Source organism: Molothrus ater, chromosome 3 (assembly GCF_012460135.2).
Source record: "Molothrus ater isolate BHLD 08-10-18 breed brown headed cowbird chromosome 3, BPBGC_Mater_1.1, whole genome shotgun sequence".
In the NCBI taxonomy this organism is placed as follows: domain Eukaryota; kingdom Metazoa; phylum Chordata; class Aves; order Passeriformes; family Icteridae; genus Molothrus; species Molothrus ater.
The window spans coordinates 100,298,474-100,319,634 of NC_050480.2; the positions used below are offsets into that span (position 1 = coordinate 100,298,474).

General features: G+C 38.9%; 1 protein-coding gene across 1 annotated transcript in view; it reads right to left on the reverse strand.

Moving 5' to 3' along the window:
* MDN1 (midasin AAA ATPase 1) overlaps positions 1 to 21,161 on the reverse strand; it is a 93,678-nt gene that overhangs the window by 71,244 nt on the left and 1,273 nt on the right. Inside the window, 13 exon segments of the mRNA XM_054514215.1 lie at positions 181 to 293; positions 1,277 to 1,372; positions 2,054 to 2,135; positions 3,184 to 3,377; positions 4,908 to 5,022; positions 6,963 to 7,066; positions 8,543 to 8,674; positions 9,866 to 10,078; positions 12,024 to 12,216; positions 12,295 to 12,402; positions 13,739 to 13,868; positions 13,871 to 13,962; positions 15,494 to 15,720. Of these exon segments, the coding sequence (XP_054370190.1) occupies positions 181 to 293; positions 1,277 to 1,372; positions 2,054 to 2,135; positions 3,184 to 3,377; positions 4,908 to 5,022; positions 6,963 to 7,066; positions 8,543 to 8,674; positions 9,866 to 10,078; positions 12,024 to 12,216; positions 12,295 to 12,402; positions 13,739 to 13,868; positions 13,871 to 13,962; positions 15,494 to 15,720 (1,799 nt within the window).

The window sequence follows — 21,161 nt, forward strand, 5'->3', positions numbered from 1 at the left end:
ATGCAGACACTCTTAAAAATACACAAGGTAAAACTTAGATCGAAAGGGAAAGAGCTCTCACATTCCTTTCATTAGAATGAGAATACCCAATTTGAATTTTCCTTAAACCCTGTGACTTGCAGCCTATTCTATTCCCCCACAGAATATTTCAATTCACATGGAAACTACAGGATATTCTACCTTTGAACAGTGAGAGCCTGGTTCTGCTTCTTCACAAGATTCACTCTTCCAACAGAGACTTCTTGTTCCCGTATTGAAATTTCTGGTTTATAGAGTTCACAGAAGAACTCCACCTGTGAAAAAAGCATCAGCATTCCCAATACTAATGTTGCTTACATTGCAATAAGAACACCCACCCACGCTACCAGTATTATTTTGTAGCAAGTTAATTTTTAATGGTAAAATTCTGTCATTTGGAGGTTTCACATAATCATCACCTAAAATAGTGAAGGACCTCAGAAGTGTTTTTATCTGCACAAACAATTTTCAACTTAATAACTTGGTAATAATCTTTGCCACTGTATTTCTACTTCCATGGTAGTTCAACTACACAAATTTGAACAATTATTTTAACAATAAACAAACAATAGCCCTGAAAAAAAAAACCCCTTTATGTGAACAATGATATTTTGCCACTTGCAGGGAATAATACATTCCTTTAATGAAATAATGCAAAGAAAAACAAGAGAAAAACCCACAGAAGATTCAGGGATCCATCTGTCAACTTAAAATAACAATAGAGGGAATTTGCTTCGCAGACTTCTTTCTATAGCCAGAAACAGTTGACAAAGAAGTGATTTAGTTTAATTCTGTCATTTATAGAGCTCCAGAGAGGCAGGTGATTTTGTAATCATGAGTACAGAACAAGTAGCAGTAAAGATCATGTTTCTCTCTGATCTCTCTGTTTAAGAGTTTAATACTCACTGTAAACCAACTTAAGTAAAAACACATTCTTTGCTACCCTGTGCATATAGTGATATCATGTGCTTAGGCAGCTGTGCTGCTCCAGCTGTGAAATCCTTCTTTTGCATCATGAGGCCATTTGCTCTAAAACAGGTTGCCTGGAACTTTCAGAGAAAAAACAAATGCAGCTGAATATAAAATAGGAGAAAAACAGATCCTGGGATGGAACAGAAAGAAAAAAAAAACCTGTTTGGGATGGAAAGGTGGGCATAATTTAAATAAAAATAGTGTAACATATTTCAATTAATCATAGAAAAATTACAAGCTATAGAATACTGCCAATAAAGACCATGTTAATTGTAGCTCACCATACCTTTTTTTTTGAAATGTTTAGGTAACTTCCAATAACTTTTGCCATTTTCTGTTTGCTCCCTTGGTTGGACAACATGGCTGTGAAACAGTCCAGTGCCTGTCAAGGGGAGAACCAACTTCTTGAAAACTAATTTTGTATGATTTTAACTGACAAAGAATCATCTTAATCTAAAGGAACCCACATCCAATTCAAGCATTGTAAATAAAACTATTTCACTGTCCTCTGATGGAGTCAAACAACAGAGTTCAAACAGATGCTAGAAGAACTTCCAAACTCTGTAATGTAGTGGGTTTACGCTGCATTAAGTTTTCAATGCCCAGCCACAAAAGCTATTTTAAGACAAAGGGACCAAAATAGAGATGGAAGTAACATTATAAAACATCTCATCTCAAAACTGCCTCTAACAGATGTACACCCAAAAAGTCCTCAACCTGTACTGTAAACTGATGAGTAGGTAAGAAGAAAAGTAGCCCCATATTACAAGAAAAAGAATGGTCTCAGCCACATGCAATTCCAGCTTGTATCAGTTACAATCATTTCCCACCATGCCGTTTGTAAGACAGCAGGAAATTCTTTTAGCACGTAACTGCAAACAACTTTCCTAGTAGCAACACAAGCTTCTGATCAGAGAGATCACTAACATTCCAACTACAGTCCAACCGCTTCAAAACAAAACCAAACAAATCCCCATCTCACATTCCCAAAGAGAGGATTTCGTGAGACATCACTAGAATTTGGGATCAGTTGGATCAATCTCTGCACCAAGTCTTACCGCACCTCCTGAAAAATATTCACTGCTGTGGTTGAAGAATGACTGTCAAAGTTGCAAGCAATCCTGCTGCACCAATTTAGTAGGTCTCTAAAAAGAAAAAACAAAAAGATTTGGTACAAACATGCCAAAATACACAGCACCTTCTTGCATGTTCAACTTAGGTCATGACATCATCTTGTGGCACTTGCACGTGCAATTGCTGTGCAAGTTGTACATGGGAAGACACAAAGGACAATAACTCTGAGGAGCAGCTGAGCACAGACCAACATATAAACATTATAAACAGATCATACATACTCTCATTAAACCATAACTTTAACTGTAAAACTCAAAGGTATTAAAGAATCCAGAAAGGTCTAAACCTCCCATTTTTTCAAGATACAGATTCCTTACCAACAACAAGATCTTCCAAAAGGCAAGAAAAGGAAACTTTGTTCTAGAAAAAGCTGACATTCTTATGCTCCACAAAAATATCAGATACTACTCACACCTAGCATTTACTAATCCTCAAAGCACTACTGGTTACAGAAATTCCAGATGAGTAGAACTGACAATTCGGAGGAGAGGAAGGAATAATTCAGCATCAAACTACATTTCATCATTATTATATCAAATTAATTTCATTGATTTCAGAATTTCTGAAATTAACAGTACATTACAGATAGTTATTTTCAGTCACCTGAAGTTATAATGCTGAGTGTTCAGCATGAAATAATCAAGATAATATACTCAGTTACTGAAAATGTTATTTTCTAGCTACTGAAATAACATTATAAGGACCTTCCAGTTCTTAACTAGTACCAATATCTTGCGTTAACAATAATTAAGAATAAATTCATATGGCCTGATGCCAACAAAGCACTGCATATGACAGAACCCACACATTCCCCCATGCCACCCAAAAAGTAAGTATAGCAAATAGGAAGTTTAAATAATCCAGAATGAATTTAGCTTCTTTAAATGATATATTAATCATTATTTAAAACAAAAAATATATTTCCCAGTTTTTCTCATCTAATTATTCAAGCTATCACCATTATGTCTAAAAATTTAAGACAAATAACAAAAATAAACCCTTAAACCCTTCTATCTCTGTAGCCAGCTGACTTCCAATAAACATATAAGAAAAGACAACCTTAGAGATAGTTCTCGTCCTTCCAAGTTTGGTTTCTTATGTTCTGATCTCGATTCTGATGCTGCTTCTGGCATGTGACTGGAGCCAGCAGCACTGTTCTCTGGTGCCTGATACTTGTCTCCTGCAAGGTCAGTGAAAATGTCTAGCAAGTGATCTGTCACAAGAGCAAGGTTGGGGTATCTCCTTTGGAGGATCTGAAACCACAAACAAAAAAAGAAAAAAAATGAAACAAAACAACAAACCCATCCACACTGGAAAGAAACCAACAGCACCCCAGCTTTTACTGGGAAATGCTTCAATAGATATTATAGCTAGCAAGCTATATGAAACTGCTCTCCTGCAATCTCTTACCTGAAGAAAATAGAAATTATGACTACTATGATACCGATTTTGATGCCAAAACCAAACTTTTCCAGCTCAACTCTGCTCTAGATCATTTAATACATTTGCACAAATACCAACAGGAAGAACAAAAAGTACATTCAATCCTACCTGAACCCAAACCATGACCAGTTTACAACTTTACAACTGGTAACAGAAGTCCTTACCTCCCACCCTTCTTTTATTGACTAAATTCATATTGCATTCAAATTGTCTATTCACTGTGCTGACAAAGGTACATTAAGGGGATAATTTTTCTTTTGTAATTTCCTTTCAGCTCTGTTCTCTCCACTAAAGCTTGCCAACCAAAATATTGCTTCTCAAAATTACTTTTCACAGATACAGGCCAGGAAAACTGGTCCTACCCTGCCAGACAGACCTTTAAGATTAACAAAAAGATCATGAGACTTTTTTCAAGGCAAGGAAGTGGGTATACTACTGTGGAATCTTAGTGCTTAGTTTATACATTTTTGTAACTTAAGCTACAAAGTTTCAGAAAAAGAATAAAAATAACCTGGTGGTAAGAGACACAGCTAACACTCAAGTTTTATTTTTTCATAAGGTTTTGATAGTTGTTCTTGCCCCAGTCCTAACAATTAGCTGACAAATGACAAGAAAGGAAAAAAACCTCACAGATATTTAAGGCCACCTATAATTGTGCTGGCTGCTGAACAAGACCAAAGGAGTGAATGAATTCTACTGAAAAAACTGTCTTCTCCATTCTAGAAAACTCAGAACTTTCTCCCCAACTCTTCTGCTAGGGACTATTCACTACGTTTTCCCTCAGCCAAGGTTCTTCTAGAATCAGATCCTGTTTGGAGCTCTCATCACAAGGAGAATCTCCAGAGAACTGAATTTTCATATGAGCCCTAGGCTGTTTTAATCTTCCAAAGAATTACACAGAGCAAACATCTCCCAGAGATGCTAACAAAAGAAAGATGGTAATACAAGCAGTTATTTTTAACTGATAACTGACCAACTATTTTTCAGCTCAAAGCTTAGAACACCAAATCAGAGTAAACTCAATTTTCTTTTTTGCTATTTCTCTCTGCTTTCAAGTCCCTGTGGGCTAATAAGCAGCAAAGTAACTTGATTCTTAGACCCACACAAAGCACAATTGTGTCTGTCAAGGCAAGTTCCAGGAATCTTGGTTCAATTCACTTCAAATTTTCCTGACAAACTGCCTGTTTACTTCAAAATTGGCAGCACAAAGCTGAAATTGTAAGGGTCTATTGAAGAACTTGAAGATAAAATAAAGATTCAATAAACTACTGAAAAACATTTATTACCCCTAAGATGAAACAATTATTCACATGCCACAATGGAGCAGCACACCCCCATACCTCCTTGAGCTCTCCTCTGCTCATGTTATCCAGATGAATTTTGGTCCAGTATTTGTCCAGAAGAGCAGCATGGCTGCTTTGCTGCCTGTACCAACCTCCACCACAGCTGAATATTCTAAATCAAAACAACAATGAAGAAACACAGCATGTTGAGTGTGGCTGAAGTATTCAGCATTTTCAGTGCATTTCTGTGCATCAAAGAACAAGGTACATACAGCTGCTACAGCATAAGGCAACAGGCATAAATGTCACTGTTTGTCACTGTACTGTCCTGTACCCCACCTTGCCTATCCATGCTTTCCAAGTTACTTGTTATCATAGTGTTTTTCTTCCTATATGCCAAAATCTCCATTGAGGTACTTTCAGAAAGACTTAACTTTCTGTCAGTTGTCTGTCAGAAGCAATATCCAGAATCTTTGGTAAAGGGAGAAACCTGACAGAAGTGGCCTGTGAAGTATCTTAGAGGATCTGTGATCTTATTGCAGAGATGCAGGAAAAGCATCTTCAGCCCTGTCCCCTCCACAGTGTGTCACAATTCTTCTTCCTTGCCTCCAGACTCAGCTCTTTCCATCATATATTTCCTCCCCTTTGTTCTTTTCCTACAGAAAAAACTATGCAGCCATGTAAGAAGTAGCCTTGCACATGCAAAGCATTAGATTTGGGGTTGTGGTTTGGCTTTTGTTTTCTGGTGGGTTTTCATTAAATTTTTTCTTCTTTGTTGTATTGTGTTTTGTTTCAATTTTTAAATACTATTTCCCAGCTGTAAACTGCAACAGATTTACAGAATCTACTCTAACAAGCCTAATGAAAATTACAATTTGCTGCTATACAAACTGTTCACTGATGGTTTTGGCTGGGACAGAGTTAAATTTCTCCACAGTAGCTGCTGTGGGGCTGTGTTTTACACTTGTGACCCAAACAGTGCTGATAATACAGGGATGTCTTAGTTACCCCTGAGCAGGGCTTCCAGAGAGGCAAGACCTTTCCTGCTCCTCAGGAAAGCACCAGCACCACCCAGCAGAGGTGGGTGAGGAAACACAGGGAGCTGGGATGGGACATGGCCAGGAGAGCTGATCTCAACTGACCACCAGGATATTCCATATCAGATTCCCAACTGACCAGCAGGGTATCCCATGTTCTGTATCAGCAGTGCCCAGCATACACAGCTGTACAAAGAAGGAGGAAGGGTGGGGATGCTCAGGGTGATAGGGTTTGTCTCTTTGTTTGTGTGGAAAGCTTTTGCTTTATCTAAACTCTATCTCAACCACTGACTTTTCCCACTTTTGCTCTTCCAACTCCCTCCCCCATCCTGCTGCAGGAGAGTAAGCCAGTGCCTGTGTGGTGTTTAGTTGCTGACTGAGGTTAAACCATGGCAACCATGCATAAAGAAATAAAAATTCTTATGAAATGAGGCAGCCAAAGGAGTGGAATACAGAAGACTCGATTCCAGAAAAAATAGACCAGAAAAACAAATTTATAGAAGCAAGACAAAAGCAGGGAAATTTGTTAAAGGCTTTGAAATAAACTACAAAACATTTGAAAACCATGTAACTGCCATTCTCCATGTAGATCTCCTAATCTTTAACCTTGATAAAGATTTATATTTTCCTATACAAAAAGTTATTTGACATCCAAGGCAGGAGCCACTACAACACTGAAACAATCAGGCAGAGCATATTGTATCTTTTTCTGGTTAGAAAACATTACAAGCACCTATACTGACACTACAACTATTTCATAACTATGAATAATAAACCTTTTTCACACATTCCTATGAGTGGTATTTTGTCTTGGTGATGGGTTGGTTTTGTAGGGTTCCTCCTAGCAAGGTTCATTTCTTCAGCTTTGCTGAAGCTATTTTTCTGTACAGAGATTGGGATTCACCCCAAGGCTGCTTTCAAGTGGAAAAAAAAATAATTTCATAGTTTCTATGATTTATATTGCTTGTTAACTGGAAATTGCTAAAATACTCCTATAAAAGAACCTTGTAAAAAGCACCTTGGACTTAAAAATAGGATACCATGTTCCCAATCTCATTTAAGTTTACAAACCTACCTCCTGGTTGCAAAAAATTGGAATCCTGGTGCTACTTTTAAACAGTCACCACGACCAGGAATCAGTAACTCTCTTTTCTCCAAAAGTGGAATCAGCACAGAGATCTGGAGAGAAAAAGAAAAATTATAAAACTTTTTTTTTTTTTTTTTTGGTGACACTAACAGACAGCACAACCATCCACACTTATTTCACACTTGAGATGCTGGAGCAATGCCACTGAGCACCACTACATTGCCAGCAACTGCTATTTCCAGAGATACACTTCCAAGTGATGCTAACAGGAATTGCAGAGTTCCCAGCAATTTTAATCAGCAGTGGAAGCCAAAGGTGTGATGTTTACTTACCTTTTCTCTCCCGTATTCAAATTTAATGGTAAGACAATGGAAATGACAGCCAGTACACTTCAAGTCCAAATCAAAACTATTTATTTTAAAATTATCAGATTACTTATTAGACACATTCAAATCAGAAGCTTTATTTTGTTTATCTGCCTGAACAAAGATGACCTGTGTCTCAAGGATGTCATTCTCAACCATAATCCTTTTTTAGTGTATACACTGCTACCCCAGGAGAGTTTGGTACCTATTTATAAAATCAGCCCTTCCCTGGGGCTGGACAGTAATGGTGGTGGAAAGAAAGAAGGGAGGTATGACCACACCAACCCCTCAGCACAGAGGGAGCACACAGAGATCCTTTGATATGGAGAAAGCAGACAGGATGCCTGCAGGGAGGACCTGAAGAAAGGGATTTGATGAATGCAGGATACTTCTCAGGGTATGCTCATCATGAGTGCAGTGAACTAAATCCACAGAAGCAAATAAGTGCACAAGCTCCTAGCAGTGAACTGTCTGTACATACAAGCTCTATTCATTTGCTTTCTTATAAATTTTCTATTTCTATACCAGAAAGCCTAGAACCTAATAAACAAACTGACAGGTTATTCAGTCACACAAAGGATGCTTTATGGAACAGATATGAAAGGAAACAACCAGCAGAATGTCCAGCAGGCCTATGCAGCAAAGCACCTCTATCACACCATGGTGCAAATGACTTGTTTTCAGTAGCCATTACTTCAAGAGGCAAGGATGACCGACTAACTAGTTGTTCTGGAGCCAAAAAAAACGGGAAATCTGTTAAAACTTAAAATGCTTAGTGCAACAGCACATTTTTAATATGGAAGAAATGTGTAAGGAAAAATATGTGGAAGGGAAAAAAGGGCACACAAAAAATAAAGTCTTAAGCCTCATATATTGACAATATTCTGTGGTGTTTAGGGCCACATCTGGTTTCAAACACCAAAACACTATTAAATAGATACATTATCAGACACATTATCAGTGTCAACTCTAGTTTTCAGAGTGAAATCTGTGATCGGTGTCAGGGTCATGACTCCTCTGTAACGAAGACAGAAACTAATGAGGTGTGTAAACATGTGAACCAAGACAGGTGAACTCTTTCTAAGCCCTTCTAAAGCAGCAGCATTTTCAGCGTGCTGCTCCAGACCCCTGGTGATCAGACTCCCAAAACTGCCACCATGGGCATTACAACCAGTACCTTAAAGCAAACATAGAGCCACATACCACATCCAGAGGAGCATAATCAATATCCTCCAGGAGTATCCAGTGACCCTTGGTAACAGCTTGTGTCAAGGTGCCAGGCTGCCACACAAACTCTCCTGGAACATCTGTGCACCGATACATCCCCAGCAGCGTCTGTGACGGGAACAGGCACACATCAGAGACCTGGGCACCGCCTCCCCACAGGAAAGGATGGCAAAAACGACCAAAGTTGGGACAGAAGTGACACTTTACCTCTACCTTACTAAACAATCTGGCTATCTGTGCCCAGCATTGCACTCTTTTTAATTAAGAAGAAAAGTTTCCCACCTCCGGTGGAAATTTAACTGAAATAATTAAAACAAGCCAGGCAATTGGAAGTGAATTTATGAGCTGTGCCATCCTAATTTACAAGCAATCTAAAGTAACACAGAAAACTGTCTAGGGTGACACCAAACTTTATGTTTTTGAAAACTCTGTGACTAAGGTAGTAAACAGAAGAATAAGGCAAGTTATTCAAAGGTAAAATCCAGGCAGAGCTTTGCTTTTCTCTCAAGTTGTAACTTCAATATAAGCATTGCTTTAAAAATTGAGGTTGTGATTTTACTGTTACATATTTTATACCATGAAGTTCACCACTTTTTCTTAAATATGGTGGCCTCACTCTTGTATATGAGAAGATACAGTCTGTGAGATGGTGAAACCAGGTGCTCCATGCAAGCATAGAAATGTGCTTATGGATGCTAATAAAAACCTTCTGATAACTTCAGGTAGATACTAACCACCTTCAAAAACTAAAAATAAATTGTGCCAAACAACATAACTCAAGCTCCAAAATTCTGTATGAAAAACAGTAAGTTCATAAAATTATCTACAGATAGAGCTTAATCATTAATATGTAACTGCAAGTCACCTCAACATCCCAGTACCTTACTTTATCTCACCTTTATATCACAAAAAAGGCATCAGATTAAACAGACATTAGCTCACTTACACTGAAATAAGAGTGTTCATACAACCTTTGGCACCAGAATCCTGCTTTTTCCAATACAAATCAATTTTTTTAAATTAAAAAAAAAAATCAAAAGTGCTGTTCCACATAGAAAAACCCTGATAAAATATAATTTGATACAGATTTAGCAAAATTACACAAAGAATTTAAAACCTACTGGAAAATAAGTTTTTTTTCCTGTTTATTTATTCATTCTCACCAATATTAAGACCAGTACTAAAGAGTTGGGGACTGGGGTCCTTGGGTGAAAACATTATATTGTTAGAAAATTAAGTCCATGCTTTAAGTAAAAGTTATGTCACGTGATTCAAACACCAAACAAATCCATCAGTTACCTTACTATCAGTTTGATCTCCAAGCTGAACTTTCAAAATATGAGGAGGTTTTGCTCTTCCTGTAACAGCTGCTAAATATTCAATTAAAGAAGTTTTGCCACATCCTATCGGTCCTTCTAATAAAACAGGAGTCTGATACGATACAGCAATAGCAAGGTTTTGAAGATTTGTGAAGGAAGATTCAACCAAAATAAAATTGCTGGTGTTATTTTCCTGTTCAAACATAAAATTTTGGGTTACTACACTTGAAATTACTTACAGTTGTACCACACAGAACAATTAGGAAAGTGTGTCTAACAACAAGAAAAATTTTGGCCTGCAGATCTGCATATAAAATAAAATAAAGGAGTCTAAAGCTGTATTTATTAACAGATATCAAAATAGATTTCATCCAAAAGCTATTACAGGTGAAACACTTAATGAAAAGTATACATACAACTTGATCCCAAGGGGAATTCCCACTAAGTTGTCAGTACAGGCATAGTAACTATTCAGACAGAACTCATGTCAATCAAATACAATTTGCAGTATGAGTGATTATAAGTCATGGGAATGGATCCAAATCACAGGACAAATCAAACAGCAGTTGCATTCAAATGATGCAAATATGAATATTAAATGGATAAATGTGAGTATTTACTTTTCTCTGTAGAGGCCAAAGTATAAGATCATTAAACTCAGTGAATGAAAAAAAAAAGGTAAATTCAATAACATTTTCATTTTATTCAAAATTAAATTAATTCAGTTTATTGAATGATAATTAATCAATGCTATGGATAGTCTCAAATATTCTGGCTCTTACAGTCACCTATCTATATATGGCACAAAAATTAGTGCTTTGTGCCAAAAGGCTCAGAGGAAGGAAATCGGAGCATAGAAACAAGTGTCTTGTATTTAAGTCTGACCTTTTTCCAGATATAGCTTGATGTACTTCTCTGGAAACAAGAGAACCTGCTTTCCCTCACAGTTTGCTCCTATGTCTTCATCAGACCTCCTAAGCTGTCACTGGAACCTTCCTATTGTAACTGGAACTACACTGTAGACCAGATGAGTGGAATACCTGTGGCTATTAAAAAATAAAAGCATTCCTTTCAGGGAAGCTCTCACCTCCCTCAGAGATAAAGAGTATTCTTTCAGTAATCCAGTTTACACCATGGCCTGGCTTCAGCAGAGCTGCAGCAGCAGTGATGCTGCCATGGGAGTAAGAATCTTAAACAGCTCTACAGTTTCCCCTGCTACAGTGAACTCCAAACCACTCTCTCACAATCCTATAAAAAGTCCCAAAAGGCTAGAAACCACCGAATTCAAAAACAGAAGCGGGGAGAAAAACAGCGTGGGGGGAAGAGGAATTTGGAGGGAAAATCCTCTTTCCTTGCTTCAGCCACTCAAACAATTCTGGACACTGGTACTCTTCATTCATTTCTTTCTCCTGTTGTAGATCATTGTTACAAAATTAAACAAAAGAACTCAACTAAGAGCTAAAACTGGTACCTAAAGGAGAAAAACAGTCAGGAATACTGGCTGTAGCTACAAAGAGGGATCTGAACTACTTAAGTTAAATAGTAATTTAGAAGAAAAAAGGTTAAACACTGTTTGTTTAAAAACGTTTATGCCTCGGATGGGCTTCCATAAGGCACTATAGTCTACATTACACTTTCTCAAGTGGTGACAGTAAATTCTTGCTCACTTTCTTTCCCCTCTCTCTGTCTTATGGAAGAATTTAAACAGCAGCCTTGTTTTCTTCTTTTCATAGAAGAACTGAGCATGTGTTTGGAGAAAGGCTGCATACAAGATGCCCGTAGAGCGCAAAACCACCTACAGCAATGCAGGTAAAAACAACTGTCCCAGATCCTGGCTTTACTCAGCTATGGACTGCCACCCCAGCCTACTATGTTAGGCTGAATATTCTTTTGTAGTATGTTTGTACAAACTGCTACATGAAGGTAAAATGAACAGCACTATTGCTCCTTCACTGCTTTACCGCTGAGCTCCTGTGTGGCACCAGAATTATGCAACACTACAGCACACACTGAGAAAGATAAAGATACACACATTACTCACAGTATCTCAATACCATCCAATCAGGAAATAAAGTCAGTTCACTGTACTTAGAAATTCCTAAAACAAAAATGTACTGATTTAACTGTGGATTACATACCTGCTCTTCAGAAACATGCTGTAGTCTGGGCAGCACAATGCCACAGACAGCTACTACACGTGCAGAGAGGTCACCCGACACAACGTGTCCTTGTGTATAGTGTGGTTCTTTCTCCTTTTGCCAAAATGAGGAGTCTGGATTAGCCAAAACTAAGGCTTGTTCCACATTCTGCAGCTGAGATTCTTCTAGCAACCTGTGAAACCCATGTTTATTAACTCAGCTGAAAGCCATCAAGAAAAACAAATAGTGTTGAAGATTTTAAAGTCCTTACTTCAGTCTGAAATGTATCAGCTCCTCAGGATTGAATATCTTCTTCAGGAAAGATAATTTATGCTCATCGCTCATGCACGTAACCAGAGCAAGACAGTTGGAAGTATACCTAAAAATTACATTTAGAACAAAATATGCAAAACAGTTTTAAGGAATGTAGTTCGACAACTGTCAGTTGCATAACAAAACATCAAGTTTGGAAAAACGTGCAGAAAACTTTATTCATAGAAATTATTTTAGCACTATGCTTAACATTCTTTCAGATTAGACAAATATCTCAGAACTGAGGAAAGCAATTCTATCATGGCACAGTTTTAATTTATAAACCAATTAGCTAACATTTCTCTGAAAAACTGAATTATCAGCAGAAATATAATAACGGAATGCACTTTCCTAAATAAATGAAGGTTAACATATGAGACAAAGAAAATGAAGTCATCTCTGCCCATTTTTTTTCCTCCTACCATTTCCCTTCCAAAACTTCATTTCATGCTATTTCTAAAGTAAACTTAATGCAATGAAATCAATTCTGAGTGCCTAAAAAAGCCAACAACTCCCAAGTCGTGACTACATAAAGCTGTCTTGCTACAAAGGAACATTTAATATAAATCATAAACCAGTTCTCATTCATTATAATGCTGGTTTTAACTTCCAAGAACAAAGTTTTCAAGGAGCATGATGGGGGGAAGGAAGAGATGGGGGGAAGGCAGAAGATTGTTTCAGGATAAATGTTTAAGAGTCAGCTCATTCACTTAATAAAGACTATTGGTTGAACACCAGGTAAACCAATTCTACTCAATGAATTGCAAGTGCTCTCCTTTTCTGACACTAACTATGTCATTTTGAAGAGCTTCATAAATGACTGATAGATTTGACAACAGTCTTGGTTCTGCCCTTCCTAAATTATACACCTTACTGAAATTATGTGCTACCAACACAATTCAGAATTTATGTTTTAAAAAGTGAAGACTATTAAACATCTTTTTTTAAATAAAAGGCACTATCAATACTACATAAGGTAGAGCATGTGGTTAGGCTGAAGGCCTGCAGGCAGACACCTAACATGAAAGATCTGACCAAAATCCCACACAAAACCTGTAACAAGGCAAATACAAGGTGCAGCTTAAACAAGCTACGTTTTACAGCTGCTGAGAAATCAACACACAAACAACTGAAAAAAGAACCAACTTGGGCAAACTGAAATAATTTGGAAAGATTCTCTAGACCATAGTTTTAATCACTACTAAGTGCTAGTCTGAAGTTCACTTTGTGATAGATCACTACAGCTTTCAAAAGGTCAGTTAAGAAGTACAAATACAGACACCACTGGTATGGATTGCTGGTATTACTTGAAGATGCTTTCTATTGCATGTGAACATTTTTAATTACAATTCAAGACACAGTTACAGCTATTCAATGAAGAAGATTTGGAGGTTTTAACTTACCAACGGACTAAAGTGTCATGACTCCTTAGGAGCGGAACACACACGCTCCAGTCCCACAGCTCCCGGAAAACTGATGGCTCCTTCTGTAAAAATCTGTAGGCAGCCTCCATGAGATCCCGCAGCTTCATCGTCTGCGCCCATACCGCACTGTGTTTGCATCTGAGCTCTCCAGGAAAAGCCTCTGGAAAACTGGTGATGTAGTTTTAAAGTATCTTAAAGCAAATCTTTAGAAGAGAGTGAGAGAGAAAGAGAACACAAACGTGTAAGTCAGAAGAAAGAAAACCAGACACTAATAAAGATGTCAGGGCACAGGTCCTAAGACAATAATTGACAGTACTAAGAACTAAGCCTGTAATTAACTTCATCCACACATGGGAAAGACAACCACTTCAGCAATCAGCTGACAACAGACACTTCACCTTATTAGAAATCATTACTTAATTATCAAGGGGAAACAGTACTGCCTCTGGTGAAAACTCTTTGACTGCTCTTGTTTACTGAAAAAGTAATACAGATTCCTATTTATGCAACTTTATATTCTACCAGCCTAGAGGTCTAATATTAAACTCAGAGATTTGGTTGTGAACTATTTTCAAGCTGTTTTGCTTTTCTGTAGATCACAGGTCAAAGTCAAATTGCATCTTACAACAGGATTTAATTAAAACAAACTGTGTTTGAGACTTGTATTTACTTAATAATTATTTCCGTTCAAAACACATTTGTTACTGTGGGAGACAATTCAAATCCTGACACTACCTCTCTTTACCAGGGAACACTTCCAAGCACATACTGCCTGGAGGAAATGTTAACTGCAATGTTAATGGTTAATGATGACTCCAACAATTGCCCACTTGCAAAAGCATCAGTGCTTTGCTGAGGATGTGCAGGGTCACAGCCCAGGGGCAGAGGGGCTGAGCACCCATCACCCAGGGCTACAAGCAGGGGTTTGGGCCGCATCTGGAAGAGACCACCAATAAGAAGCAAATCCTGCAAGGTGGGATAATGCTTTTTATCATGACAATGTCCTCCCACAGTGGCTCAGGTGTGAAAACTCCCCTGGGGGAAAAATACCAGGACATTCACACTGAAGGCTCTCATCCCTTCTGATGGCGCATAACTGGCTCAGCCACCTTAGAGGCAGCAGCCATGTCTTGGGAGGAGTCATGAATCAAAGATCCCTAAGTGCCTCCAGGTTCACTTTTAGGAACTTCCATCAGAGAACTGGTCACGATCCACAGTGTTGCAACACAGCTAAAACTCTCCCCCACCAGGGGAGGTACCTGGGCCTTCCCACCTGAACCTGTTTGTTTATTAACCCAACAAATTTTGTGTTCCATGGGCTTCCCCCACCTCGTGATGGATCAACACTTTGACCATCATTTGGACCAATGGACACTGAAACTGCAACAAGCAAGTCTCACCACTGGAACCGTGGGTAGTGACATCTTTCTATTCTTATCCTCTTTCTTTTGTTTCCCTTATTCATTTCCTTAAGTGTTATTTTTTATGCTTATATACTGTTGTATTTCTACAGATAATAACCAAAATGGCTACATATCTCCTTTTCACTGTAACCAAATGGTTCTAAAATAAACAAAACACCAGTATAAACACCATTTCTAAAATATAAAAACACCAGTCAGTGTCCTCTCTAATCCATCCCAATCAATCTATTAACAAAAACCTGGTTTACCCTGCCTCCAGGGGCAGGTTGTAACACCTCCTAAGTTCAAACACTGACATCCCATTACTCACGGCATAACATCCGGGTGGTCAGCAAGCAGCTTGCTCATTGCTACACAGAGCCTTTCATGCCGATCGTGGTTGATTTGGCCACCAGCTTTGATGGCTTCTGCATTTCTTTCCAACAAATCCAGCAGGATGGGCCGAAGCTGTCGGCCGATCAACAGGGTACATTCTTTATCCAGCAATAACTGTGCGAAAGTACTGAGGATGCACTGACGATCCTGCTGAGTCCAAACCTAAAGGAATAGGAAGTGAAAACAGGCTAAATGACAAATGATTTTGACTTTTAACTTCAGAACTATTCATGCAGGAGTCAGAATGAATTTTACAGGAACAAATAGTTCAAAACCAGAAGGGAGTCCAAAATCCCAAAGCAAGTACTCAATTAACACAGTTCTCAGTATTCAAAAAAAAATTACAATACAGAAGGAGTAAGATGCAGAATGATACACTAAACAGGAATTGCAAAGTAGTCCCAAAATCCTAAATTATATTTTACAGCTGAAAGATAAACGCAAATTGTATTTTTTTTAAAGAAAAAGATTGTGGAAATGTTGAAACAATTAATACATCTTCCTAGAATTTCCCTTGATCTTAATAGCTTGATCTTATGAGAGCCACAAAACATTTAAGACACTATACATAACACATTAAACTTAACATTTAAACTTGCTTCATGTTCACTATCTGTTGCAGTGTGAAGCAACATCCTGCTTCACCTTTCCCAGTCCCTCAGGTGTGCCAGCCTCTCCCTTCCCCTCCCCCTTGCCCCCTTGCTAAGTGCTGTCCGTCCATCTTGACATTCAGCAAGGGCATTGTCTGGTTGGCCAAGTTCAAAAGATTCCTCTCAGCCCTGGGGTCATTGGCCAGTCCAGGTGTCATTGTCCCCTGAGACTGCCCCCCTTCCACCTGGCTGGTGGCTCACCTACCCCTTCCCCTCTCCCTTTCCTTAAAAAGACACAGGACCATGCAGTCTGGATTCTGTTGGAGCTGTTACCAAGATCTGTGACCATGGAATAAAACTCTGGATTAACCCTCCTGCAGAATCCAGTCTCCTTTTCCTCTTCTCCTCGCCTAAAGCCTTTCCACTGGCGGTAAAAACTGAATTCCTGCTTGCCTGGAGTTGTTCCAAGTGCCAGCTGCAGCATACAGCAAGCCAGGGGTGTCTCTGGGGTGAAAACACCACAGTTGCCGCCTCTGGTCAAGCAGCAAGGGCCAGAAGAGCCCAGGCACGTTCCACCCAGTAATATTGGGATCATATTCCAATAACTATCTCTTTACAAAAAAGAAGCATTCAATCAGTCATGATTACAGCCTTATTTTTATAGTTCTGACAAGAATTACAGCAAGCAATGCTCTTAACAGGAAGCAGCTTGTATCTGCAGTTTTGAAGTTGAAATCCTTTTTCTTTTTATACTGTTACACAAAAATTGTCATTTGGTTCTTTAAAATACAAGGAAAACATATTCACATCTGCTGGAAGAAAGAAAAAATCCCAAACCAACACACCTTAACCTCACATCTCCCCTGCCTAATGCTCCCAGCCCTCCTAACTTTGTTACTGATGTACTGACCCATTTCTTTTGTCTTACCCTCAAATCTCTCTCTTTGAGCTCATGTTACTACACAAGCATCTCTCCACTTCCATGATGTTTAACACATAGTGCAGTACAAGTAATTTTGAAAATCAGGACTATGAATTTGCACTGTAGTGGTTTTGCTCTCAACTGGGATGCTCCATGCTCCCCTCCCTTACCGAGTGAACCCTTATCCTGTTCAAGACAGAAATATTCTGTAATTCAGGTAATTCAGTCTTTTGTTTCAGCACCACATGCAGCCAATTCCTGCTTCTCCTAGGCTTTAGCTACTCTGGTAAAACCTGTTCCTGGTCTCACCATCTCAGGGATGGTTCAATTTTTACAAGAGTGCAGCTGTCCTTTGATTGTACCAGTACACACCCTTCTAGAACACATGCAAACCTGTTCAAATTCCCTGGTCTCCTGAGTTTGAAAGACATTCATCCCCCCCATACAGCACTAAGAATACCAGTGAGGTATATATACTACAAATATCAAACACATCACATTAATTGCAACCTTTTTCTTACAGGCCTCGTGTTTGCTTTTACAGAACATAAGTTTATCTGCCTCTCATCTATCACAGCAGCATCAGAAATGATTTTAAAAATAGAGCAATGCCCTGCTCATTACAGGGAATCAGATTTTGAGTGGCAAAATGACTAATAAGCTGTTTAAAGGCAGAATGGCTTATAAGAACCAGATAACTCAACTCGAAAAAACCAGAAAGTACCTCAAATTTTTAAATAAATTATGTCTTTGGCTACCCAAACAAGGCACAACAGGATGCCTAATTTATTAACCAGAGCTTTGAATATCAAATAAAGCCAGTTAACAATAAAATAATAAATAATGTGACTGATTCAGTAAAAGTCTGTATTTACATGTCTACTGTCCAAGAAGTTCATGCCACTTGGCAATTTTGTAAGAGGAAGCAGTTTTTTAATCATTGTGTGCAGTACCCTTAGGACTTATAAAACTGTTCAAAAATCACAGTGGCAACATTTTCATTCTACAAAGAGACTGTTTATCTGAGCCTAAATGAAAAATGTTATGGAGAAGCAGAATACTTCTGGTGGGTGGTGTTATTTTTAACTAAACATGGCTTTATGAAATACTAGCTTTCTCAACCAATAGCAACAGACACCTGATCTGAAAGTGTTCACATCTGGGACAGTCAAATCTGCACGTGGGGTACCAAACAGCTGCTTTAAGAAAGCATCATAAAAGGCTGTGCCTCCAAGCACACAACACACACAGCCTGTTATTGAAGAGACACCTGAAGCAGACACACAGCAAGGACAGAGACCTGGAGTCAGACTCGATCCCAGTCACTGCTCCAGCAGCAGGATGCACATCCCCCTCCCAGCTTGCAGAGTATGTGAGCTCATGTTGGAACCCAGGAAATTCCTCTGGCTGCCCTGGAGGACTCGAGCCCCTGCCCAGGGGGCTCAGAGACCCCCGTGCCTTTGATTTAGCCCTTAGAAAAAACAATTATCAACCTTAGATGAAGAATTACAAGCCACAACAGTTTAAGTAGAATGATAGTGAATTTATCACAGGGTGGAAAAATAGATTTTTTTGGGTTTTTGGAATGGGGGTTCAGGGGGCAAGATGGAGGAATTGGGGCGTGTCCAGCCTTTCTCCTTCTTCTTCTTGGCCTCCATCTTCTGCTGTGATGTTGGCACTTTTAGATTGGTTTAGAGTAGAAGCTCACTGTCTAACATAGGTGATAGGTATTGGAAAGTAACTGTAAACATTGTACATGTAGTTTTTAGTATAAAAAGATAACACCACCCTAGAGCAGGCAGAGTGCCTGTGACTGTGCTGCTGAGCAGACCTTGGCAGGTCAGGAGAAAGAATTTTATGGATAAGATACAATAAACAACCTTGACACTGAGAAATGAAGAGCTCTGACTCCTTCTTTGACACCAGGCTGGGAAAAGAGACTTTCTGAGACCTATCTCAAGGTCACTCTGACCAGCTAGAGATCCCAATGCTCAGAGCACATGCAGTACAGAAATCTTTAATAATACCTAGATTAATCCAAACTCTAAATTCATAAAAGGATCACAGCAATGAGCAAGCTGGTATATGCAATCTACATTTCTGCTCACGACACACAGGTTACACCAGACACAGATTTAACACTGGGATACTCCTAAAGAGTTGGGAGGGCATGAGGGCCACACATGGAAATCTTTCTTTCCCTCCATCACAGGAAGTCATGGTCTCTGTTCCCTCACACAACACCTGTGTGATTGTGCAGCAACCAACTTGGCAAGATGATCCAAATTAATCCTTCTTACAAAGTCTTACACTGGGTGGGAAAGTTGAATAGATTTTCCAAATCAGCACTCGTTCTGGGAACAAGGTAAGAGAAGCAACACAAAGGTGTGGCTTGGCCTTTGGAAGAGGCTAAAAGGAAAGAGAGAAGCACCACTCTTTGGCAGCTGTTCAGTTCAGCAAGATAAACCAAAATGCGAGCTCACACTCTTCCTACAACCCACACAGTTGAAGGGAAACAAGAAAAACCCCAGGGGTGATATGCAGTCTCACAAGCTGGAACTTCCTGAACCTCCTCCAACACATCTTTGACAGAGTTGGACAGATCTCTCCCTCACCAGAGAGGATGCAAGCAAGAAGCTTCTCGTTGACTTTGCATCATTGACATAAGGTGTGTCAAAAATCACAGCTTTTCAAAACATAGCAGAAGGATACGACAATACAGCCCAAGATGGAAGCCAAAGTGCAGCATACCTTCCCTTATTTCTAATGCTACACGATGGAAAGTCTAACCAATCTTTCAAATAAAATGTTGAAGTTACATTTTAGTATGAAAAAACCTCTGCCTTGGTTGCCAGAGCATCAGGACATTTTTCTGACAGACAATGGGTAACTGTGTGAATTTGAGACCACTAGGTCAACTCCTTTTTCCTACATTTATTAATATAAAGGAATAAAGGTATTTCATCAAATGCTAAGACTGAAGGCCTCTAAATAAAAGCTTGGAATTATTATTAAAACAACTTTCACTGCTACAGAGAAAAATGAAATGCAAAATGAAGGATGCCAACATAAACCATCAACGAATTAAAAAAGAAAAATCACGAATGGTGTGCTCAAGAGCTCCTGTCCAGTTAGGAAGGTTGCACAGACTGAATAAAAGAAACATCCCAAGGGGTCAGGTTCTTTAATACATATATTTCCATATAAGCACTGTGGTAGATGCAAAGGACAGAAACCAGTAAGGGTTTTTTTGCATTAAATTCCATTCCTAGGAGCGTTTTAACCTTCTCAGTGATCAACTTCTCTGCTGAAATTACATGATCACAGGCATCCAAAGACATACATTTGCACAAAATTCACATTTGGAATTCTGTGCAGGAAGACTTTCTGGCAGACCTTTGGTAATTCAGAGCCAAAAGCACATTCCAGCAGTTTGTGGAGATCTATTGCTTCTACAGTTTGCTTAAATTATTCAAAAATGTAAAAGTGGGGAACAAAGACTGGTTCAAAGAGCTTTTCATCACATCTTCCTTATTAAGAGCACAGAAATTTGCTGTGTATTTGCAGAGTTCATAGCATAGAATATAAAAATACTTTACAGAAAAGGTTCTAATTCTATCCCATACCCAAGCACAGGGAACAAAACCTTCCATGACCACATGAACTGTGCCATACTATGAACCTCAAAAGACTGCTCCTTATTTAGCAGTTGTGGGCAGGTTTCATTCCTTTATGGAATACTGCTGAAGAAATATGCTGCCAGAAAGACATAACAAAGCTGTAGAGCAAAGAGGGCTCTACATTTCCAGAATGCAGGCTTTCTAGGTTATACACAAAGCAGGCAATCAGGTATGATGTTTAGAGATGGAGTTTGTTTACTGGCAAGACAAACTTAAAATAATCCTAGAGCTGTAGCTTCCAAGCCTGGAAACAGCAATTCAGTTTTCAAAAGGATGTGCTAATGTTAAATCACGTGCTGTTCCAGGCTCCCTCTATTCAATCACTCTTTAGGAATTTCTACCTAGCAAGGCTTTTAAACCTGAAGCATTTCCATGAACAGTCACCGAGAGGGAAAGGGCACAGCGTCTTTC